Genomic DNA, 27,205 nt, shown 5'->3' on the forward strand with positions numbered 1-27,205 from the left:
CACTTACATGTCTCACTGGCAAATTGATATAACCTCACGCAATGAAAGAAAGAAAAAAAAGAAAAAAAAAGCACGATTCAAAGACGAGGAGAAATCTATGCTGGCTCCCATGTGCAAGTGCTTTATTCATTGGAGTACTATACTGTATGCATTTTAGATGCCTTGTATTTACACAGAAAGTACCCGAAGCCCTTAAAATCAAACTTTCCTATGACTCTATCCTTGTACGATTTCCCGCCATGGCACTTCTCTTGTACTTCAGAAATGTAAACACTTGCCGCGTCACAAAGTATTCTAAGACCCATTAATACATGCCATCACCTCGATTCACAGTTTAAACCTTTCCAATGCCATGGAAAAACTATTTCCGAAATGTATCCAACAAGGTGCATTTACAATGTTCAAATAAATCACTGACGAACATAACCTCACGCAACGAAAGGAAAAAAAATCACACAATTCAAAGAAGAGGATAAATTATGCTGGTTCCCCTGTGCAAATGCATTATTTCTTGGATATCAGTACTGTTTGCATTTTTAGATGCTTTGTACTGGGATGGAAAGTGCCAGACGCCCTTTAAACATTGTAGCTTATCGAACATTTCTATGACGAGGAGATAAAGTTTCTCGCTTCCATGTGCATTGCAATTGCAACGCACTACTATGACCCCCATCCCCGACCCTTGTACCATTCTCCGGCTGGCACTTTCTCCTTTAAAACCATAAGACCGTTTGGGCTCGCATTAAAATAAAGAAATGCAGTTTCATCAGCAATGACAGTATTGTTCGGTGCCTACGAATTTATTATATGATCCACGCTTTTTCGTCAACTGTCGGCATCGCCAGTGTTCGCGCATTCTGTTTTCCCGCACACTGCCTGTTGCGTGATATTACGGCGTTCCTTAAAAGGTTGAATACCAAAGAATTCCGATTTCATTCAACTTGGCAATCATGAAGCGCACTGTAGACTCACCGAAGTGAGTGTAAGTGCGGAAAGCTACCCCTCCACGTTCCGGAACACGCGTTCTATTATGACGCGGATAAATTTCGAGTTGAAATTATTCTCTAACATACTATTGTTTTAAAATGTAAAGGCAGTTTCGAATTAAAAGTCTGAATTTCGGTAATGGGGCCGACAATGTACTTCGAATTACGAATTATCTGTATTTCGAATTAAACATTTTAAATAACATGCAAAACTGTATCTCATGTTTCCAGGAACGAGAGCTTCTTCGAATTACGTGGGATTTTGAATTAACCGATTTCGAATTATCGAGGTTCTACTGTATTGACAAGCCATACTCAGCCATATATCGATAGAACGAGGAAATCCACGGAAGTTTAAAATAATACGAAAATTACGGATGTTGCTCTGAAAATCGGGAGATCGGGAAGAATGATGAAAAATCGGGAGTCTCCCGCTCAAATCGGGAGACTTGGAACGTCTGCAAACGAAATGGAATTTGACGGGGAGCTATCAATATTACTAAGGCTTATATAAGAAAGTAGAACTGGCTGAGTCAGCAAAGAGGATGCATCTGGATGTGCTAGGAGTAAAGGTCTGCACACACCAACACGGGAAACGGGAGCGAAACCTACAATCCCGTGGTCTCTGCGAAGTTCGCCCTCGTCTTCATACAGGAGCGGGAAACAGTAGCTGAAACAAATTTGGCTAATGAGGAAGTGCTTCTGCTTCTAGCAGTTGCTGAGGGTGATAACTGCAGGTTCATATTATTAATTACTACTACTTTATTTAGCTTAACCCAGTTATTTCTGGGGTTATTTCTGTGACCCTGGAATGTGCAGCAATGAAACTGCTTTAAGAGGCAGGCCCTTCTTTCTCAAAAACATTTTAGTTTCAGGCACGAGAACAAACGCAAGTGATCTCAGTAGAGGGGAGCCACAGTACAATTACATGTCAGGAATAAGCAGGGAATGAAGTGCTATAGAAAAATCCCTTTAAATTTGCAAAAAGAAAAATTCAAATAACGCTTGGATTTAGTGGAGCCTCAGATTTCAAAGACTCTGGCTACTTGAGATTCCTATTCTACAACTGGTCACAGTTTCCAGGTCAGATTCACAACAGTTAGCGCTATTGTGCGAAATGTTTGCCAAGCTATTTGTAACAGAATGCAAGGAATATATATGCCAGAACCATCTACCAAAACATGGATATAATCAGCAAAAGGATATTATAGAATGTGATAATTCCCAAACTGTATTGGTAGTATTGATTGCAAGCACGTTACTATAAAATGTCCGAGAAACAGTGGATCAAATTATTTTTGTTACCTGAAGAAATTCTCTATTGTGCTTTTATCAATTGTTGGTCCAGATTACACGTTCCTATGTATGGATATCGGAGAGGATGTAAAAAAACAGTGATTGTGGTATTTTCCAGAACTCTGTAATGGGACAATGGTTAGAAGCGGGTGCTCTTGGTGTGCCGAAAGACAAAAATCTTCTTGGACAGGCTGTGCGTGCGCCTCATTTCATAATCGGCGATATGCATTTCCCCTGAAAGGGTACTTAATGAGACCATTTCCATACAGGCAAGCAGAAGAAGACAAGCGCAAAGAAAATTACAACTATCGACTGTGTGGAGCAAGAAGGGTCGTAGAAAATGCCTTTGGCATACAAGCACAGAAATGAAGAATTTATTACAGACCCATGGAAATTAAGTGGACACAATGAACCTCATCAATAAAACAACGTGCATTCTGCACAACTACATGACAGAAAATTACGAAGATTTAGATCCAAGGGAATCAGAACTCGGAGCCTTTGAAAATGTTGACAATGATGCACAACGAGCACCCGCTGTAGCTTTCAATGATCATGAGAAATTTGTGGAGTTCTTTAGCATGGATAACAGTTCTAGCATACATCTTACGAAGGTAATCCCAAAAATAAGGTCTCCTATATTTTTATAAATACATAGACCTGTTTATTTCTACAATGGTTTACATGATTTTACAGCTTGAACATTTAGCTATTTTTCTACCCAATCACCATTTCGGTCGATGCACTTTTTTTTGTAGACGCTGTGACAGTTTTTGTATGCCCATGTCATACCAGCTCACCGCCATGCCATTCAGGAAGTAGTTAACCTCATCTTTCATCTCGTCGTCGGTGCTGGCACCGATCTTGCGCACACCTTCCGGTATTTCAACTTTTCCGTTAAAATTCTGTGAGCAGCACTTCAAGAAACCTCAGGAACCAAAGTGCAGAGATCATCCAGGGTGATTCGCCGATCTTTACGCAAAACTTGCTCAACCTTCACGGCTGTCTCGACAGAAATTGACAGTCTCCCGCTCCTTTGTTCGTTGTGAATTTCAGTCCAACTGGCTGCAAACTCTCTACACCACTCACAAAGATTTTTGATATGCATGCACTTGGCAGTAACATCCAATGGGAGCTCCATTCTCAACAGCTGCCAATCCAAGACAGTGCCTCAGCGCGACGTGCACATGTTTATACGCAAGCAACACTCTTCACAATATTGTGACCAACAGCCACACGAACAGAGTTCTTTATTTTCAAATATTTATTTTTGGGATTACATATACATGTATCTGGATGTCTACGAATGGAGAAATATGTGCAAAACAAGTCACAAACAGACAGTGATAATTAAAGAATTGATACCGGTATATACAGTTCTTTTCCTATTCATTCCACAAGGTATCTTTCTTCCTTACATTCTTATGGTCTTCAATTACTCATGTCGTAAAGCACTGACAGTTTCTTAATGCACAATATCAACAGTTCAGTCGCCATTGTCATTGTTCACAATGAACGCGGGACGCGGGAAAACACTGCATGCAGCAAACTGGAAATGGTTCGCTGCAATCCAGCCATGTAGGCGAGAGAGTGACGCTCTAGTGTGTGGATTCTGTACTCGTAATAGTTCACATTGGGATCGCTCCCGCTCCCGCTCGCGCGTTCGTGTGTGCAAACCTTAAATGCTATTCGGGTAAGGGGAGATATTGAGTAAGAGATAGGAGAAAATACAGTGTACTTGACCAGTGTTATAAAGAGAAGGGGAGAGTGCGGGGTTGGGCTGTTCATCAGGAATACCATTGCACGCAACATAGTTTCTGCTAGGCATGTAAATGAGCGAATGATGTGGGAAGATTTGGCAGTTTGAGGAATTAGGACAAGAATTGTCTCAGTGTATTCACCACGTGAGGGTGCAAATGAGGATGAAGTTGACAACATTTATTAAGCATTGAGTGACATTCTAGTCAGGGTCAAAACCAACGATAAGATAGTGCTAATGGGCGATTTCAATGTGTGAGTTGGAAATAAAACTGAAGGATACAAAAGGGTGATTGGTAAATGTGGGGAAGATAAGGAAGATATTGGGAATGGTAAGTGTTTGCTGGACTTCTGTGCTAGTATGGGTTTAGCAGTTAAGAAAACATTCAAGCATAAGGCTATTCACCGCTACACATGGGAGGCTAGGGGTACCAGATCAATAACAAACTATATATTAACAGACTTCGAATTCACCAAGTCTCTTAGGAATGTACAGCATTTCTGGGGATCTGATCTGTAGTGAACAAAGTATCTCTAGGCCTATGATAGAGGAAGTGAAATTTGTCTGCAAACAAATAAGGGAAGAAAATCTCCAGGACGAGGAAATTAGAAGTACAAGGATATGATTAGTGAGAAGTTTCGAAGAGTGGACAGTTGCTATTTTCTTTACGTCACACTGACACAGATAGGTCTTATTGCGACAATGGGATAGGAAAGGCCTAGGAATGGGAAGGAAGCGGCCGTGGTCTTAATTGAGGTACAGCCCCAGTATTTGCCTGGTGTGAAAATGGGAAACCACGGAAAACCTCCTACAGGGCTGCCGAAAGTGGGGCTCAAACCCTCTATCTCCCGGATTCAAGCTCACAGCTGTGCGCCTCTAACCGCACGACCAACTCACCCGGTATACCGGACAGTAAGCTGGTTCAGGATATGGACAGAGAATGGGTAGCATACAGAGATGCTGTAGTAGGAACAGCAAGGGAATGCCTAGGAACAACTGTGTGTAAAGATGGGGGAAAGCGAACATCTTGATGGAATGATGAAGTGAGAGCGTTTTTTTAAACATAAAAAGAAGGCTTATCAGAAATGGCTCCAAACAAGGGCCAATGCAGACAGGAAATTGTATGTAGATGAAAGAAACACAGCGAAACAAATAGTTGTTCAATCCAAGAAAAAGTCGTGGGAAGACTTTGGTAATAACCTGGAAAGACTAGGTAAAGCAGCAGAGAAGCCTTTCTGGACAGTAATAAAAAAATCTTAGGAAGGGAGGAAAAAGAAAAGAACAGTATTTTGGGTAATTCAGGTGAACTATTCTTCTCAACGTAAAAAGAAATCTTCCTGGTGGTGTCGCGAACAACCAAGCTCATGGGGAGGAGGAAAATGATGTCTGTGAAATTACCCTTGAGGAAGTGGAAAGGATGGTAAATAAACTCCATTGTCATAAAGCAGCAGGGTTAGATGAAATTAGACCTGAAATGGTGAAATATAGTGGGAAGGCAGGGAAGAAATGACTTCATAAAGTAGTAACATAAGCATGGAGTGTTGGTGAGGTACCTTCAGATTGGACTAGTTGCAAATAGAGGATTCACAGAGGATTGCAGACTGAATGCTGAGAGGCATAATGGTCTATAATGTATGTATGTATGTATGTATGTATGTATGTATGTATGTATGTATGTATGTATGTATGTATGTATGTATATCACCTGTTGTCCATGATCTCCAAGCAGTATTGGAATTTTGTACGCACCAGCGAGGTCCAAGATGCGGCAACACATTACCACGTCTCCCATAACCGCACATATTGCTGTCATTATTACTGTCACTCAGATCACTTTCTGAAACAACACCTTCATCACTGTCCTCAAAAAAAGTTGATCGTAAATTTAGTCTAAATCGATGCCAGTATTTCATCCTCCATCAAGCCAGCTGCCGCCATTTTCCCGCTATTGCTTTGCATTGAGCAAATACATCACCAAGGAAACAGAGTAACATTGTCATTGTATTCAAAGGAAGTTGTCTGAACTTGGTTCCCACAGTGCCGAGAAGCTAGCAGCAATCACTGAATAATAAATCAGTCTTAGTGTAGTCTACGGAATAGTTATGGGAGGCAAAACAGTGGGTCCACCAGAGCTAGACAGAGAAAGCACTGGATGGTGGTTGTAGACCTGTAGTTGATATAAATATATTATTGAAGGATGTTCCTCCTAATCAATACAAGTTCAAATTAGTACACAATTATATTATTGTATACATGGTACTAGCTCAGCCCTACATTTTAACACCATCTTCAGCTATGTAAGATATCTTAAAAACTAACTAGCCTATGCACAAAATATTTCTGTAAGTATACACTTAAAATCTTGTCTGTCTGTTACATGATGAAATGAGTCTGTGCTTATGTTGACGACGTTAAAATAGTATACACTTAGCTTCATTGAGTCCAATTTCTTACATAAATCATCTATATTTACAGACATCCAATCTAGACATACACAACTAACCTACAACCTTGGATTTTAACACCACCGTCCCATTCAACCAAATAAATAGTACCGAGAAAGAACTTCCCTCCTAGCCATTAACCAATTTCAAAGTGACACCACACAATGATGTAGAACTACTTATAAATATCTACGTGTGCACTTGCACCACTTTGTGAATTTTAATCTAACATGTGGACAACACAAAGTATACGTCAACATCAAGCTCAACACTGTAAGTGACCTACATTGCAAGAATTCAAGCGTTTGCAAACTATTTTAATGTCATCAACATAAGCACTGGCTCGCTTCATCAATCACTAACGTAACAAACGGACAAATAAATAAAGTGTGTACTATTTTAATGTCAACATCACAGACTAGTTTCATCATGCACTAGTGTAACAAACTGACAAGATTTCAAGTGTATACTTTCAGAAATATTTTTATGCACAGGCTAAATAGTTTTGAGATCTCGCGTAACTAAGGCACAGACGTTGAGGAAAAAATCTTTTTTCCTTGAGTGTCCAAAGATGAGGCCCGACATAACATATGTTCATTCTGGGTTATTGTAGGTCAGGTCACCTCTAATAGTGCTTCAGCAGACTTTGTCGGCACAGCGATACGCCACAGACATTCTGTGTCTGCAAGTTCTACCCCTTATAGCATACCACCCTGAGACAGCGTTCCAACAAGATAATGCACGTCCACACCCAGCACGTGTCCATGGACTGCCTAGAGCACGTTGAGGTCCTCCTGTGGCCAGCAAGATCCCTGGACCTTTCCATCATTGAACAGACGTGAAATGACATTGGAAGGGGCCTCCGTCCCAATACCAACCTGCGGGATCTGGAAGGCAGCTGCATCAACTGTGGACGAACTTGCCTCGGGAGAAGATCTAAGGGCTGTTTGACACCATTCTGATCCGCATAAGGGCATGCATTGCAGCCGGGGGTGGAGGTGCAGCACCCTACTGACCCGGTGCCAACATTCTACCTGTAACTGCCAACGGCTTTGTCTCTTTCATCCCATATTGTAATTAGCTCAATAAAGGCACACGGTCCTTCAGCATATGTAATTTCATTCACTTTCAATCACTCCTGGGTGCTCAACTTTTCTTGTCAGGCAGTGTATATACTGCCTAAAAGAAGTATTTCACTCATATTTTTGCATTGTATGTAATTAAAAATGCCATTCATTTGCATCACATTTTTACGTTTTTTGCCAGTTTTTAGTTCCTTTTTGGATATTTTAGGTCTATTTTATGCAATTTATAGGTCTTCAACTTCCGAGCCTTACTTATAGTTATATAGCTGAAGATGGCCCAAAAATAGGGCCAAAACTAGTACCCTGTATACAGTAATATAACTGTGTACTACAGTGGAACCTCGATTATCCGTTCCCGGAATATGCGTTCAAATTACGTGGTCCCGCGAGCATCGTAATTAAATCACGCTGTAAAAGTCCCGCATTATCCGTTCCCCGAAAAAACGATTTCCCGGATCAATCGTCCAGAAATTCCAGTCCCACCAACGCAAAATCCTCGATCAATCGTTTTTTTAAAATAAACTGTATCTCACGAAAGTACGACTCTGGCATATTTATGGATTTTGGCGTTAACGCCCTGTCACTGCGATAATTAAAGCAAGTACTGTACCAGTACTGGAAAAGCGATCGGCGGTGAACTTGCATAAGGGACCATCTTAGCATCGCATTCGGGTGATATTGTTTAGAGAATCTCGGAAAATCATAAAGCAGAGAGTGGCCACAACAATTGCAAGGAGACACGGCGCATTTCGACAGCTCTGCTTGAAGACTGAACTAGTTTCGTCAAATGTTCGCACTTATGAAACGTCTATATTATGTCCAGGGCTAGATGTTTATATTTTTACATTTTTTCGATCGTACTGCCGAAGAGGTTTTCGGCACTTTGCTCAGGGCACTGCAGAGTAACTGGGCTTTCAAGCAGGAATCGAAACTGCTCCATCTCAACACAAATTCAGTATTTTAATATTATCGTACATGATTGTTAGAGAGACCAAAACAGATGTTGCACCTTACATTTTTAAAAAAAAGCCATGGGAGATCTTGGGATTGCCTATTACTGTTTAGGTCCTAATGTAGGACTGAGAATTTTACGTTTTCGTATCAAAATACCAAAAACCGCAGTCGTTTTATTTGCGCACGTTACATTTTAAATGGTTGGTATCATTTCAAACTCGTACTGACATGTGCAGCGAGCGCGCTTTCCAGATGACCTCAAGGCCACGAATAACCATAATTTCTTAAGTTTTGATATTTCTTTTATCTTTCCAATTTGATTGGATTTGTGACGCGCAGAATTGAATACAATGCATTCAAGAACTTTTAAGAATCGATACATTCGAAACCATGTTTTCGAGATCAACATAACCTTTAAAAGTCGACGTAGGCCTAATTTACGCGGTACGAGATTTCCAGAAACTGACCACGAACAGTATACCAGAGACCAAATTACGATGAAAGATTAAGAAATAAACGAATTTTGCCATCATTTTGGGTGCTTTTGTATCTAATGTGCCTTATTTTATTAGATGAGAGAATTAAAAACTACTTGGGGTCGATTGTCGTTTGGCTTGGCGTTATTAGATTTTTCGAAGAGTTTGGCTAGCCTAATCAAAGTTGCTGAACTGAAAGAAGTTTTCACGGGAAACTGTCGAAGATTCCCCTGTAAAATTGAATATAAAGTATCGAGATTTTGAACTCGCGTACCAGTAATTAATGCGGTTTCGCGGTCTAACATGCCCGCCTCTCATCCAGAGGGCCAGGGTTCCATTGCGACCAGGTCAGGCAATTTTACCTGGATATAAGTCTGGTTCCAGGTCCACTCAGCCTACGCGATTACCTTTAATTGTGGAGCTATCTAATGGTGAGATGGCAACCCCGATCTACAGAGCCAGGAATATCGGCCGAGAGGATTCGTCGCACTGACCATGCGCCCCTTGTAATCTGGAGGCCTTCGGGCTAAGCAGTGGTCACTTGGCAGGCAAAGTCCCACTGGGGCTGTAGTTTGGTTTGGTTTAGGAGTTTTTGTAAGATTATAATTACACATATTTCATTTTTGTGATGATTAGCAAAATTGTTGATGGTTTTCATTCATTCCCGGATTTGCCGTTTTCCCGTGTTGTACGTTTTATTTTCATGGTCCCTCGAAAAAACGGAGAATCGAGGTTTCACTGTAATTTGAACTTTTATTGATTAGGAGGAACATCCTTCAATATTATATTTATATATGCCATCAATACAGAAAATGAAACTCATACATTACAAAGCTGTAGTCAACACGCGAGTGGAAAGAGTCAATAGTGTGTCACTCAATTCTATGGAACCTCACTTGTATCAAATAGAAGTAGAACCATTTTACTGAAATGTTTTGGGATCGTCCAAAACATTGTTTCTAGTCTTGTGTACATACACACTCCTGTATTATTTCACCCTGCGAATGAACTACCAGGGAAGTCCAGGCACAAAGAGAGTTATGACTCACAACATGTCCAAAATACTCGCTTCTACTCCACAATAAGAAGCATCCTGCCACCACATATCACTTAGCAGACCAGATCAGCTATTGTCCACACTTCACTAACAAGGATATGGCTGCAGGAAAAGAACATACATGGCAGAGTACAAGTGGACAAAAGTTTCTTTCACAACAAGAAGACAACCAGAAGGAATTGGTTCAGAAGGTCCCTACAGAATTCAGAACAATTTTTCCACAATTTCTAGTATCATAACTTAAACTCATTATCTCTCATAGCGCCAGACGGCCGATCTATCGGCCATGTGAGCTGCTGTTACAAATGCCGGGGGCCGATCCATCGGCCATGTTTTTCCTTTGTCTGTATCTTCAATTCTTGCTGCACGATGGCAGCACAAGTAATACGGCCGGAAACACTGGAGCTTATACTCTCTGAAAATATTGATAATAGGTATACGATATTGATATCAGTTTTATACAACTTTCTTTCGACGCATTGTAAGTTCCACGCACGGTAGCCCTGCACTCTGCTGCTTTGTGTTGCTTGTTTATACGTTTATTTACCTCCAATAGTGTAAAGATGGACAAGTAGATGAAAGATTATTAAAATATTAAATGTTTTAACATTAAGTGATTCATTAGAGAATAATTTATCGACTGACACGAGTTCAAAGTAAAGAAGAATTTATTGCGTATTTAACCTGCGTGTGCATAATTTTGTAAAAATTAGCCATTCTCAAAAATTACTATCAATAATTGCACAAAACATTAGTTTCTATTCAAAATTAGCTGAATATTCTCACAAAGTATCATACCCATGATAAAAAATACACTATGAATGTAAAAATTAGGCAAATTTTTAAATTTTACGTTTTCAAAAAATAATAAAGCTTTCACACACTTTTAAATTAAGGAAATGAAACTCTATTGCAATTATAATCACTCATATGTTCTCTATTTACCTGTGTGCTATGGAAAGAAAAAAAAAAAAAAAAAAAAAAGAAAAAAAAAAGAAGGAAAGAAAGAAAAAAAGAACAGGGATTTACCTGCAAAAATGTAATTAGGAGAATGTTTTTCCTCAGCACGTGCAATTTCATTAAAATTGTCTTAGCATTCTTAGCGCAACCACTACATCACAACCTGGCATCAAAAGGGTTAACACTATATCTAGAAGGATATTCTGAAAGATTTACCTGAGGACTGTTCATAATGGCATGACGAGAAGCTTCCTTCTTTGAGAGTTGATGGACCATCATAGCTGCCTGAGACACAACAACCTGATCTTCATCGTTCAAGAGTTTTATTAATTCAGGAATAGCTCTCGTAGCCAAGTCTGCATCATCCTAAAATCACAGAAACATAGTCAGAAACCACACATTTGTCATTGTAAATGAAGTAAAAATATATATAATATCATTCATCCCTAAGTGTGTGTATTGGCTACTCTGCCTGAAGGCTAAACATGGTATGTATTACACTATTGTTCAGAAACTAAGATACTGCCCAATGTGAAAGGCCAATTTATGAACTGGCCAGTTTCTATGTAGTGGACTATTCAGGTTGAGGATTAAATCTGTTTCTCCAGTTTACACTAAACCAAAGACAATGCTGCCAAGAGCTTACAAATGCAATACTATAAACACAATAACATTTGTAGTTAATCTAATAATGCATCATATATGGGTGGTCTGAATGGACAGAGCAAAAACAGCAGGATATTAAAGGGAATATCGTAGGTTATAAATTGGAGATAGCAACCAAATAAGTATGACCCATTCAGATATTTATTACTTTGACCATTATAGTTCGATTATGGTCTGTATCGACAAATCTAATACACCAATGAATAACACTAGTGAAGATCTATACCTGCCCTATAAATACTATAAAAAGTTATTTAATCTATATTAATAAAATGCTGTACATGTTTTGAGAATCTAACTTATTCTCTTCATCAGCAATCAAACATTCCTCCGAATAATTTGCAGACTTGATACCTAACCTTCTCACAATATACTCTTAAATAAGTTATAATTAAAACACAAAACCTGTCATCTAAATAAAATATTTAAAGTTACCATATAACCGTTAATATCACCAGCACTTAAAAGAAAAAAAAAAAAAAAACAGAAATATTGATCCTTAAGTAGCCTCCGTGGCTTACGCGGCAGCCTCTCACCGCTGGGTTCCGTGATTCAAATACCCGTCACTCCAAGTGAGATTTGTGCTGGACAAAGTGGAGGTGCGAGAGGTTTTTCTCCGGGTACTCTGGTTTTACATGTTATAAATCTCATTTTTTGTCCGTATTGAAAATTTATAGTTCAAAAACAATAAAGGCGATCTTTAATCCACCTATTCAATGCATTAATTTCCACTTATAGTGGTTACATAAACATACTATCAGTTAAATGGGACATGTTTCACCCTCAATTCAGGGCATCTTCAGCCTAAAAACAATCTTCAAGAGTACACCTTAAAATAATAACGAAGCTAAAAGTTTAGCCAGTTACTAAAATTCAGTATATAAAAATGTGAGAAATGATACATTATACAAACACGCTGATGGAAACACTTAATTATTAAACCATAAAAATATTTTGTCAGAGACTAAAACTTTTTCTACTACAAAATTTCTAATTAAAACGGTTCATTAAAAAATTTTTAGTGGAAAAACAGTGTGACAATGATACAATGCCCACGACATGAGGGCGTGAAAAACAAGTACTAAAATTAATGTCATAAAAACAACATCTTGTACTAAATGAAGCTTTTGAAATTCTAGTGTTGTCTTAAAACATTACATGAAAAATCATCGGTCATGAATTCACAAAATGTTCGATCTCGAATGTGCTCGATGTTACAGAAGACTATGCTCTGCACAAAGACCGCGACAACTAAATATGTGATGAATATAAGGCAATTAAATGGCAGAATATTCATTCCTTATGCATTGTATGCTTGGATCTTTTTACTAAACGTTCATTTCTGCAGATCCCGGGGTCCGCTTACAACCGGTGACTGCTTAAAACTGAATAAATACACTACTTAATCACAGTAGCCTTCATAGTTCACAAATGTACTGGTACTAATAACGGATGTTTTACCTAAAGAGAAAATATCCACAGGCCACTGAATCAAGATGCAAAAGACAAATCAGAAGCATACTGACCATGTTCATGTCTTATTTTCAAAGACAGAGTTGGTGATTATTTCCGAGAACCTAAGCTTTTTCCATCCAATCAATGTCCTACAATTTTTCAAACTCCAACTGAATTTCTTGACTTTTCCTGGTTTAATGATATTTTTAAATTTATTCTTCATACCAAACATTAGCAGCAATCTCAAATTACAAACAGCAATAAATCTTGCTATATTTGTGTTTCAGATAATTAAAGTCCGACTCGTTGGCTGAATGGTTAGCGTACTGGCCTTCGGTTCAGAGGGTCCCGGGTTCGATTCCTGGCCGGGTCGGGGATTTTAACCTTCATTGGTTAATTCCAGTGGCCCGGGGGCTGGGTGTTTGTGCAGTCCCCAACATCCCTGCAACTCACACACCACACATAACACTATCCTCCACCACAATAACACGCAGTTACCTACACATGGCAGATACCGCCCACCCTCGTCGGACGGTCTGCCTAACAAGGGCTGCACTCGGCTAGAAATAGCCACACGAAATTATTATTATTATTATTATTATTATTATTATTATTATTAGATAATTAAAAATATATATTTTGAACCCAGAAAGCAGGTCTGAATGTCTCTAAGGGCTTGTGAAACCTACCTACTTCTTGCGCACCACAGTACACTGTAACCTAAAGTACGCGAAACTTTTAGTGATACTTCGGCTCCCTAGTGCTGAACTGGTAAACCTTGGTTATCTTCAAGATTCGTATTGACAACCTTTGACACACAAACTATGAATCGATTATGCAACACCGTGAGACATCTGGCATACACTTTACGTACCAGTACTGTTGTTGTGATTGTGGAAGTGCTATTTCTGAGAATTCACGCTAGCAACAAGATACGCATCGAGAAATGTTATATAATGTGTGTGTGTAACAATTGCTGCCTTAAGATAATAAAGGTTTAGAAAATTCATATTGATCGATAATATTATCGATTCAATTGAGATTTCATTAATATTCAGTTGGCAGTATTACCAGAACCAGGGTAGCTCCCTCCTTACGCCTCATACCCATAAAACGAAGTATCACTAAAAGTTTTGCGGACTGTACTCAAAACCTGCCAGAGCAAGCCAGAGTAGTAACCTACTCCAAACTGCCATTAAATCCTCAATCTCAATTTTTATAAATTGTAGAGTGCAATAACAATAGCTTAAGTAAATCTGATGTGATAATTTATCTTTCTCTAATATTATTCCTTAAAAGATACACTCACCTGATAGTTGATCAAATTAACCACAGCATGCTTTAACATTTGGCTAGGTTCTGCCAATCTCTGCACAGCTGTTGGCTGAGCAGGATCAAACTGTGTAGAAGGAATTTCGATGCCTTCTTCAAGAGTTTCCGGAAACATAGCCGCTCGTACACGTTGTGACCGAGTCTGACTTAACTGTTGATTCATTTCTATAAAATCATAATAAAATACTTAAGTGACAGAGTCCTAAATATAAAATAAGGTATAAAATATCATGAAAGTAGCTAAAGAAAATGGAAGAGGATTCCAAAGGGTGTTACGATCTAATACATTACAATATATTATGAACCATGCGCCTCCTTTAATCTCAGATATCTAGGGCTACAAAATTCACAAACTGATCATTACCCATGAGACAAGGGTTCAAAACATCACCATCAGCCTTGGAGATGGCTTTTCATGGTTTCCCATTTCACATGGGATGAACGCCAGGATTAACGGGCATACCTACTACCTTCCCAGTACAAGCTCTTTCCTATCCCAGTACCACATAAAACCTGCCTGTGTAAACAACTCTAATGAATCGTGGATACTACTGAGTGATGAATGTGTACAGTTAAAGGGATAACAGACAAACCTACTTATACTTCTCTTGAATGACATACATACATACATACATACATCATCATTATAGACTTATGCGTTTCAGCGTTCAGTCTGCAAGCCTCAGTGAATTTACTAAACGTCGCCACAATCCTCGATTTGCAACTAGTGTTGTGGCCTCATTTAGTTCTATACCTCTCATATTTAAATCATTAGAAACCGAGTCTAACCATCGTCGCCTTGGTCTACCTCTACTTCTCTTACCCTCCATAGCAGAGTCCATTATTTTACTAGGTAACCTATCCTCCAATCGCCTCACATGACCCCGCCACTGAAGCCGGTTTATGTGTACATCTTCATCCATCAAGTTCATTCCTAAATTAGCCTTTATCTCCTCATTCCGAGTACCCTCTTGCCATTGTTCCCACATGTTTGTACCAGCAATCATTCTTCCTACTTTCATGTCTGTTACTTCTAACTTATAAGATATTCTGAGTCCACCCAGCTTTCGCTCCCGTAAAGCAAAGTTGGTCAGAAAACAGCCCGATGTAAAGATAGTTTCACCTGGGAGCCGACTACCTTCTTACAGAATACTGTTGATCGGAACTGCGAGCTCACTGCATTAGCTTTACGACACCTTGATTCTATCTCACTTACTATATTACCATCCTGGGAGAACACACAACCTAACTACTTGAAATTATCGACCCGTTCTTGCTTTGTATCCCCAATCTGACATTCAATTCTGTTGAATTTCTTACCTACTGACATCAATTTAGTCTTCGAGAGGCTAATTTTCATACCATACTCATTGCACCTACTATCAAGTTCCAAGTTCCAAGATATTAGACTGCAGGCTTTCGGCACAATCTGCCATTAAGACCAAGTCGTCAGCATAGGCCAGACTGCTTACTACATTTCCACCTAACTGAATCCCTCCCTGCCACTTTATACCTTTCAGCAGATGATCCATGTAAACTACAGACAGCAAAGGTGAAATATTACAGCCTTGTCTAACCCTTGTAAGTACCCTGAACCAAGAACTCGTTCTACCATCAATTCTCACCGAAACCCAGTTGTCAACATAAATGCCTTTGATTGATTTTAATAATCTACCTTTAATTCCATAGTCCCCCAGTATAGCGAACATCTTTTCCCTCGGTACCCTGTCGTATGCTTTCTCTAGATCTACGAACCATAAACACAACTGCCTATTCCTCTCGTAGCATTTTTCAATTATCTGGTGCATACTGAAAATCTGACCCTGACAGCCTCTCTGTGGTCCGAAACCACACCGGTTTTCATCCAACTCCCTCTCAACGACTGATCGCACCCTACCTTCCAAGATGCCAGTGAATACTTTGCCTGGTATACTAGTCAATGAGACACCACGATAGTTGTTGCAATCCTTCCTGTTCCCTTGCTTATAGATAGGTGCAATTACTGCTTTTGTCCAATCTGAAGGTACCTTACCAACACTCCATGCTAATCTTACTACTCTATGAAGCCATATCATCCCTGCCTACCCACTATACTTCACCGTTTCAGGTCTAACTTCATCTATTCCTGCTGCTTTATGAAAATGGAGTTTATTTACCATCCTTTCTACTTCCTCAAGCGTAATTACACCAACATCATTTTCCTCCTCCTCATGAGATTGATGATGTTGATTATTTCCTTTTACATTGAGAAGATGTTCAAAATATTCCCTCCACCTCTCGAGTGATTCCCTGGGATCTGTTATTAGTTCACCTGAATTACTCAAAACACTGTTCATTTGCATTTTCCCTCCCTTGCTAAGATTCTTTATTACTGTCCAGAAAGATTTCCCTGCTGCTTGACCTAGCCTTTCCAGCCTATTACCAAAATCTTCCCACGACTTCTTTTTGGATTCAACAACTATTTGTTTCGCTCTGTTTCTTTCATTTACGTACAAATCCCTGTCTGCCTCTGCCCTTGTTTGGAGCTATTTCTGATAAGCCGCCTTTTTTGTTTACAAGCTGCTCTCACTTCACCATTCCACCAAGATGTTCGCCTTTTCCCATCTTTACACACAGTTGTTCCTAGGCATTCCCTTGCTGTTTCTACTACAGCATCCCTGTATGCCAGCCATTCACTTTCTATATCCTGAACCTGCTTATTGTCTACTGTTCGAAACTTCTCACTAATCATGTCCAAGCCCTTCTGTCTAATTTCCTAGTCCTGGAGATTTTCTACCCTTATTCGTTTACAGACAGATTTCACTTTCTCTGCCCTAGGCCTAAATATACTTAGTTCACTACAAATCAGATAGTGGTCTGCTTCATCAAAAAATCCCCAGAAAACTCGTACATTCCTAACAGATTTCCTGAATTCGAAGTCTGTTAAGATATAGTCTATTATGGATCTGGTACCCCTAGCCTCCCATGTGTGGCGGTGAATAGCCGCTTGCTTGAAGAATGTATTTGTAACTGCTAAAGCCATACTAGCACTGAAGTCCAGCAAACGCTTCCCATTCCCATTAGCTTCCATATCTTCCCCACATTTACCAATCACCCTTTCGTATCCTTCAGTTATATTCCCAACTCTCGCATTGAAATCGCCCATTAGCACTATTCTACCTTTGCTGTTGACCCTGACCACGATGTCACTCAATGCTTCATAGAACTTGTCAACTTCATCCTCATCTGCACCCTCACATGGTGTATACACTGAGACAATTCTAGTCCTAATTCCTCCAACTGACAAGTCTACCCACATTGTTCGCTCATTTATGTGCCTAACAGAAACTATGTTGCGTGCAATGGTATTCCTGATAAAGAGCCCTACCCCAGCTTCTGCCCTTCCCTTTCTAACACCCGTCAAGTACACTTTATAATCTCCTATCTCTTCCTCGTTATCTCCCCTTACCCGAATATCACTCACTTCTAGCACATCCAGATGCATCCTCTTTGCAAACTCAGCCAGTTCTACTTTCTTTCTTCCATAAGCCCCATTAATATTGATAGCTCCCCATCGAATTGCATTTTGTTCGCCAAGTTGTTTCCAAGGAGTCCCTCGCCTGTCAAATGGGAGTGGGACGAGCTCGGTAAATTCATGAAGCACGATGCTACTCTACTTGCACGTAGTCCAAGTAAGGATCTCTCCTCTAACGGGTTATGGACCACCGGTGAATTGTATAGTCATAGCCGCCTGAGCACAAGGAGGGCCACGACTCAGAATATGTCCGAGATGCCATGTCCATAGCAACTGGTATCCCGACTCTCAGGACCACTTTCTAGGCCACTCAGCCGTTGCCCATGTTTCATGATCTAGGACGTGACTACAGTAGCCCACACCATGAACCACAATGACAACTTTAAGAAAAATGCCTGTATGAGAAGTGTGTATTGCTCAACTGTTTACATCATCCTATTCATAACACTATATTTACTTTTTAGAATAAGTCACTGAAGGCACAAAATTATTCCTCCAACAACACTTTGTTGTCAATACTTTATCACAAAGATAGCCTGTGATAGAGCTGATAATGTTTCCTGCCCTGTAGAATTGTTACACAGCAGCCTAAACATAAAAAACAATAATTCCAAATAGACAAATTTTATAAAAGATTTAGTGTAGATGAGAAAGTTGACAGCAGAGAGAGAATAGTGGACAGGTAAACACAATACTGCAATAGAAAACACAAATAATTTTTTTAAAATACATTAGCAGAAGATACAGAACTAAATATTCGGATTATTATTAGCTGCTGAAAGTTCATTCTTCAGACTTTTAAATTGCATTTATCATTAATCTTGCAAGGATAGGAATGCCAGATCAATGACATTTTACAAATTTTGAATTCTGCAAATTCATAGAGAATGTTAAGCATTAAGGTATCTGATACTAATCAATTTGGTACATAATCAATGAAGAATTTTGTTAGATAAAAAGCGTAGAAAGTCAGGTCTATTTAACCTTTAAAGTGCTGAGTTACCAGTTAACTGTTTGGTACCTTAGTGCCGAGTTTTTTCATTCGTATGCAAAAGAATTTGTAGAAGCCTCAATTTTTAACTTATCAGTGGGGTGATATACTTAAAATGTTTATAAATGTTGGTTGTTTATAAATCTAAATGCAAATGGAAAATCCTACACTTATGTTCAATATTATTTTGAGAGAAAATAAAATTACACTTCTGTGCCCATGTGCACATTATCTTTATACAAAGTAAAGAGCCCAAAACAATAATATTTCCTAAAATCTGTAGGCAACTCATACATGTAACTTCTTAGAAGTATATAAGTTGATATTTTAAAATACTTTTCAAACCTGGAATGTGGTGATAGTTAAATATTTTCTACTGGTTGTTTGTGATGCCGATTTGCTCAACTTCCTGCACCAACTCCACTGGCACAAACGTTTCTAAAAAAATCACTGATATCCGGGTTGTCATCAAACACTACTTGGCCCTCATAGTCTGTCACAGTTACCTGAAACTCTGGTGAAGAAAAGTAATTCATCCGCCACGAAATTAGCAATAAAATAGCTTTTGTACTCGCCGTGTTGTTCTTCCTTAGTTTAGAAGGAAGCTCCGTTTTTCTCTCGCATACAATATTTTCGGCACTCTCTATCACTCTCACTTTCAAAATCGCTTAACAATTCCTTAAAATGATCATCTCCATCATCACTTTCCGCTGTGGTTAATAACTGAAAGATTCTGTGTCCGAAATGACATCGCAAGTAAAATGTTGTTCCGCCATGTTTGTTTACGTCACAGATGAACTCCACGGACGTCTACAAAAAGCTCTGTAAGTTACTTTCCGAAGCTATAATCTCTGATCAGTTAGTTCTACATAATGCCCAACAGATGGCAGAACATGTCATAGATCAAATTCGTACTCGAAAGTGAACCGGGAAACTCAAAAAAAAATTAAAATTCTTGCACACCGTCTATAGATGGGCGTAGCAGTGGTGGACTGGCCGCGTCAGCCCGTCTATAGGCAGGCGTAGCACTCATCGGGTTAAAGGTGGACAGGAATGAAAACTCTTCACATGATAGTGAGTAAAGAGAATTTCCATGTCTAATATAATAAGAAAGAATGCTTTCTCAGAGCTTATATGCAACACATGTTCAGCTGACTGGCCTGATCGCGTTTATGTTTATCACCTTCATTGTACACTGGGGCAACTACAGCAACTCTTCATTCATTGGTATAGCACTGTCATGCAAACATAATAAAATAAGTACATCAGATATGGTACTATATCCCAACCAACTGCCTTTAGTATATCCCCAGAAATCTTATCAATTCAGACTCCCTTTTCAGTTTTCAACTTTTGTATCCTTTTATAGGTAAATTTCTGTACTTCACTAGTATTATTTCGTTAAGAAGGAAACCATACCTTCCAGTGTCAAGGCAGTTGAACGTAACTTAAAAGCTTTTTCAGTCTGCCGAACACAAGTTCGATATAAATATTACACTACACATACCAGTAAAAAAATACACACCATTAAACAAGGAATAAAAACACACACTATTAAACATAGAATGACGTGTTCCGTACTTAAAAAGCAACAGATTCTATTAAGTCACACTGAATATTTGGTAATATTTAGGTTTATTTCTGTCCGAACACCTAGGAATTTGAAACTTATCTTAATGAAGTCCTGCTTTTTCTCCACTCCAGCATACAAAGTGAGGCATTTGAAAAACCGTTACTCTTTCACTGGCTCGAATTCAACTAGCTGCCCCAGTTTGATGTTCCTCCATTACGTCACACCACTCATCTTGGTCAGGTAAATGACACGCTGCACTTCCCCTTCAGGTGCTTTACCCTAGTGTTTCCTTAGTATTATCATTGTTCGCCGGGCTGAGTGGCTCAGACGGTTAAGGCGCTGGCCCTCTAACCCCAACTTGGCAGGTTCGATCCTGGCTCAGTCCGGTGGTATTTTAAGGTGCTCAAATACGACAGCCCCGTGTCGGTAGATTTACTGGCAAGTTAAAGAACTCCTGCGGGACTAAATTCCGGCACCTCGGCGTCTCCGAAGACCTTAAAAAGTAGTTAGTGGGACGTAAAGCAAATAACATTATTATTATTATTATTATTATTATCATCATCGTTGTTGTTATCATTACTATTTCTTGTATTACAATACTTATTAAAAAGGTTCTTAATGAGCATGTAATGGTCTGCCTCTTACACTAGTAATTTTATTATCTTTTTAAATTAGAAAGTTACTTTAGTGATAAATGATATTCTACGAGATAGTCAGTGGTAAAGACGGTGCGTAAATTCAGAGAATTTACTACAGATAAGAATATCCTAACCTATATTCCAGACCTAGTCAGAGATTACCTCCTGTGGGATTCATTAAGCGTTAATGCAAAATGTGTAAATGTTGTCTTATCTTATCCGTGGTAAATTCTCTTTGCCACTTGAGATGATCTTTTAGATTATCATTTATCATTAAAAATATCATCTTACAAGAACCCTCTAATAAGAAAAAAGTATTAACAATATTACTGGTATCTTGAGGCAACCTCTACAGCTCACTACCTTAGTTGAAACATTGAGGTTGATCACAATCAATCTTCTCAATACCTTCAGCCTATTAGCATGATGCCATTTTTCAACGACGCACCTACTCCAGGCACTAGCAGACATACTAGTTTTTCTCGGTCATCGGATTCTGGGGGACCGAGAACATCATACAGGAATGTATCTGAGCTTCCCAAATCTCTTCGCCCAAAATGGAAGACTTCCATTAGTAGTTTAAACATCAACACACTTTGGAAAACTGGGAAGTTAAAAGCAATTAACAGACATGTTACATAACTTAATCACCCAAATTTTAGCACTTCAGGAAACCAGACGCAGATGAAAATCATTTTGAATCAGGATATTATAGAATTTACACAGGCAAGCCAATAATCTCCCTTTACAAGAAGCCATTACAATTTGGCACTGGATTCGCTGTAAGAAGAAACATTATTAACAATACTGAACTTTTCTTCACCTTCTGAAAGAATTTCAACATTATCCATTACATCAGGAAACACAGCTTAGACATTGATTAATGCACATGCTCCCACCAGTAACTATAATCGAAGAGATCCACAAATGACAGAAGACTTCTGGGAATTCCTAGAAGAAACTACAGCCACAATTCCAAAACATCACATAATTCTATTGGGAGATTTTAATGCCCAAATTGATATAGAAAATAAATTCAGGACCATTGTAGGACTTACCCAGCACACAATAGGACTAGTAAGAATGGAGAAAGATTAATTGAATTTTGCAAAAATCTTGATCTCAAATTAATGTCAACACATTTCCGGGCGCTTCAACACAAGGAAAAAACCTGGAGATCCCCAAATTTTCACTTGGGAGAATTTCAAATAGATAATGTGGCTATTTGCAAGAAAATCAAAAAGAAATTATGAATGTTAAAGATAAAAAAGGAATCACTGACTCTGACCACTATCTAACCTTAATCAAGGTAAAATTTCAACCAAACAGGTCCAAAGCAAGAATAACAAAAACCCTGCACGTCAATCAAGAATTTCTTAAAAAAAAAACACCAGTACTTTCATTGAAAGTATCCCTACTCACGATCCTTCAAACAGGGTAGAAATTAAAATACATAATTTTGAAGGCTTTTGAAATTGTTGGCACACCACCCAGGAAACACAAACATAGGTAGTAGAATGAAACCTGCCATAAGGCCATAAACTTTAGAATTAAAGCCTGGCCAAAATGGAATTCTCATAAAACTGAACTAACCTGGCACAAATTCACCAAAATACAGAAACATAAAAAATCATCAGGTCTAAGAAATGCAAATTTGATCACTACAGATTGACAGAAATTGAACAAGATTTTACAAAAAAACAATACACGTAACTTCTACAAAACTTTCCGAGAAGAATTATCAAATTATCAGGCACCTGGTCTTTGCTTCAATCACCCGAATGGAACATTAGAAACGAATAATCAAGAAAATTGCAAACTTCTAGCAGTGTATTTCAAGGATCTGAACAACTCACCTTTTAAATATCCTCATCTAATCAAGATTCAGAACCCCCAACATTGGTCAAAGAAATAATCCATCGTCTCAAAAATAACAAAGCCCCAGAGGAAGATGGCATAATTGCCGAAATGCTAAGGATAGGAGGTGAGAGTGTAGCACAGAAAATCCACTTGATTCTTGAAGAGATATGGATCACTGAAGAAATCCCTGAAGAATGGAAATGTGTGTTAATCCATCCACTACACAAGAAAGGGGATAAAACCAACATCAATAGTTATAGAGGAATTAGCTTGATACCAGTTGTTTACAAAATATTTTCCAAAGCCTTGCTCACTAGACTTGAGAAACAAACAGACCCTCTAAATGGTGAATACCAGGCAGGGTTCCGAAAAGGAAGATCTTGTACAGAATAAATCCTTAATCTTAAAACTATCCTACAAATATGCAAAACCAGACAAACTGTCATTACTTTTGTACATTTCAAAAAAACATGACTCTATATAGACCATCAAATACTTTTCAATACTCTTGAAGAATTTGAAGTGGATAAAAAACAAGGGCATTAATCAGATAAACATTAACTGGCACTACTTCAATAGTTGCACTTGACAGTTGTAATTCATGTTGGTACCACTACAAGAATGAAATGAACATCAATCGTCAATCAGAATCACCAATCTACTACTTTTTATGCGAGATACAGTTATGCATTTTATTCATGTTAATTCGTTGCTTATAATCTTTTATTTGCTTATACAAAAATGAGCATTTAAAAAAATATTGTAATGTTTAAGCGAGCCACAAAATAAATACGAACTACCGTATTTATGCGAATAATACTCGCCACCGAATAATCCCCGCACCCGAACTTTAGGAAGGCTGATTTTGAAAAAATGCCAACAATGACTCAAATAAAACACACACCCCAATGTCAAGGCACAATTTTTTTTTTTAAACACGCGGGTATTATTCGCGTGAATACGGTATTTTCAGTTGATTGTTGTTGGCGGCAATCTGGGTAGTATAGTGGTGTCATCTATAACTAGCTTGACTACCGTACTGAAGTGTTGCCGTTTTGTCTGTCGCCGCTAGTACGTCGTCAGGTGTAATTCGCATGTTTATGAAAGTTTTGTTTTCTTTGTGAGATAATCATGAAATTTTATTCTAACGAATGCAGTGCAATGTGATGGAAACGACAACATAGTCATGAACCGCGAAGTGATAATCCTTTGCACCGCAGAGTGACTCTTAATGGTCAAGTGTTAGTAGAATTAGTGTGGAGAAATCCTGAGTTTTACGAGAGGGAGAGGAAATTCGTACGCTTGTATAGCCATCTCTCTGTTCCTACAGATCAAGTTGTGGAATGCATATGTCAAACATTAGGGCTTTCAAAGCGAACTGTTATTCAGACAGGTGTTCGCCTCCAAGAACAGAAGGAAAAAGGGACTGGGGAACATAGCAGTAGCAGAAACGGCCCTGATAGTAGGGACTTGTTTCACAGCACTCCGGGAAAGAAACGAATTAAGCCAACTCCTGTAAAAGGAATTAATTCTTTCCATGCTGATATAATATGAAGACACGTTTACGACTATTACAGCTCAAAGTCCCTTCTGTCATTGTTATAGACAATGCACCTTTCCACTCTGTAATAATGAACAAGACACCTACTTCAAGCGCCCGTAAAGAACTGTTAGCGGAATGGCTGCAGTAAAGAAATATCCCAGCGCATATGTGTATGACTAAATTAGCCGACAAGGTAGCGAATGAACAAGGGCATGAGGTTATTAAGTTGCCCCCGTGCCACTGTCACTTCAACCTAATTTAGTTGGTACGGTACGGGGTGAAAGTAAAACATTACATACGCACGAATAACAAGTCCCTCACAATTACTGAAGTGGAAGGACTGCTCCAGGAGGATATTGCTCAATGGATGCGGCTTTGTGGAGGAAGAAAGTTAGGCATGTTGCAACATTCATTAACTGGGCAATGGCAATACATGGCATCATCAGTGACTGTCAGGAGTTGATGATCTGCCAAGATGAGAACGACGGTGACGGTAGTGATGGCAGTGATCTGGAGGGTATCGAGCCTCTACCTGTGTGAATTAGGTATGAAAATAAGATTTCTGAAGTTTTGTAAATTGTATATACTGTATTTTACTTGAAACCTTTTGTGATAGCACCGGTGTATATTATTCTAAGAGTTATTGGTGTATTTGAAATGAGATACTTGTCGGCCGATTTCTTCCGTATTTTCTAACATCGCGATAAGAACTTTGTAGTATAATCATCTTGTATTATTTTGTGTGATGAAGTATTTTATTGTAAACTTAATCGCTGTGTTGAAAGTTTGATTTTGTCGGCCGATTTCATTTGTATTTGTATTGTATCATCGCGATGACATTAAAAGCATTTCTCCCATGTTTTTAAAAACACACGTGACGTGCAATCAGCTGTTGTTGCGGTGGCAACATTGCTTCGTGCGCCATTGCAGTGTAACCAACATTGTGCGCAGCTGTCATGTGCAACCTTACACCGGCACACCTATAGGCGAAATATCGGAGCCTTTAACACCGGGGTCCGTCAAGGAGACGGATTATCTCCGTTGCTGTTCAGTCTTGTACTCGAGAAAGTAATCGGGACTTGGGAAAAGGAAATTAAAGGAATAACCCTTGGCAGACTACTGAAAGATAAAATTCACTTGCACTGTCTGGCCTTTGCGGATGACATAGCAATCCTTTCCAATTAACAGGCAAGAAGCGATTCATTCCGTTGAAAAATTAGATGAAATATGCATTAAAACGGGACTTCAAATCTCGCATGAGAAAACTCAATAAATGGAAGGAGCTTCACGATATTTAGATGGATAACCTATATATAACTAAATTTGGCAAAATCTTTCAGGTGAACCAATTCAGATATTTGGGAGAAAATATTCAGCCCTCTGGTTTAAACTGCGAAGCAAATAAAGAATTTCCAAGTTACAGAAAGCTAACAGGATCACTTGGAACAGGTACAATAAAATATCAGAATCTCGGAAAGCAAAACGTGGACACTATAATACAGTAATCAAACCTGAAGCGTTATATGCTTTAGAAACCTTAGTCATTGGTGGCGGGTCTCTAAGCAAAGACATAGAGAAACACGAAAGGAAAATTAACAAAAAATTTTGCCAGGAAATATATTGTCTTTCTGAAAAAATATCTCACACTTTTTTGAAAAGACGATAAATTTTATGGACACATTATCAGAATGAACAGTAACAGACTAAATAAAAGAATTCTCAACCTGGCCCATTCATCTAAAACCAAGAACAGCTGGCTTTGTGAAACAGATCTCCAGGAAATCAACATCTCAGAAGACATTATATAGGACAGATGTAAATACAGAACCAAAATCGACAATCACCAGTTTGAAGATAAACCCTACACCAGAGCCACTATTACTTGGATAGAAGAACAAGGGAGGAAGCTCAGCAAGAGGATGAAGAGATTTTGGGAGGAGAAGAAGGCCAGCGCATCAGCTAAGCTGGTTCAATCAAGCTCCTAATTAGGGCATAACGACATAAAAAAAATGAATGGTATAAAACGCAATCAGATACAATCAACATTCAGCCTTCAAAGAGCACATGACAATTACATCAACACAGATCTGAAAAATCTTCAACAGAAAATAATGGAACAATTATATGGCCTTAAGAAAGATGTGAGGCACATGGAGAAAAGATGGGAGCTAAGGAAAGATTTGCTGATGACATTATAAACATCAAGAACTATGACAGTGTACCCAGGCAGCTGGTTTGAGATGTACTGAGGATGAAACAAGAAGAGCAGAGCAGAAGTGCAAAATAAAAAAAGCTTCAAACAAAAAAATGTGTTAGATGTAAAAGCCAAGATAGAACGAACAAAACACTTTGATATAGAAACAGAAACAGGAATCACCATCACTGCCCTGGATGAAATCCACAAGTTTATAAAACAGAAGATGGGAATGAACACAGCAAAGGTCTTACCGTTTGTAGATGACATAGTGAAATGGGGAAATGGAAGTTCAACTTTATGTACAAAATGGGGTGATAAGAGCTTGGACTGAGAATTAGTGTAGAGAAGAGTAAATCAAAAGAGATGATGACAACAGGGGGTAGGGCGGCAGGGCAAAAATAGAAGTAGTCAACCCCCTA

The 27,205-nt window shown here is 38.8% G+C and overlaps 1 protein-coding gene across 3 annotated transcripts in view; it reads right to left on the minus strand.

The window, feature by feature from the left end:
• arm (armadillo) overlaps positions 1-27,205 on the minus strand; it is a 251,436-nt gene that overhangs the window by 177,940 nt on the left and 46,291 nt on the right. For all 3 annotated transcript variants that reach the window (XM_067141649.2, XM_067141650.2, XM_067141651.2), the window contains exons 4-5: positions 14,448-14,635; positions 11,234-11,383 (exon numbers count right to left, since the gene is read on the minus strand). In XM_067141649.2, coding sequence (XP_066997750.1) covers positions 11,234-11,383; positions 14,448-14,635 — 338 coding nt within the window. The remainder of the gene's footprint in view (positions 1-11,233; positions 11,384-14,447; positions 14,636-27,205) is intronic.

The sequence above is a fragment of the Anabrus simplex genome, chromosome 2 (genome assembly GCF_040414725.1).
Source record: "Anabrus simplex isolate iqAnaSimp1 chromosome 2, ASM4041472v1, whole genome shotgun sequence".
Taxonomy (NCBI): domain Eukaryota; kingdom Metazoa; phylum Arthropoda; class Insecta; order Orthoptera; family Tettigoniidae; genus Anabrus; species Anabrus simplex.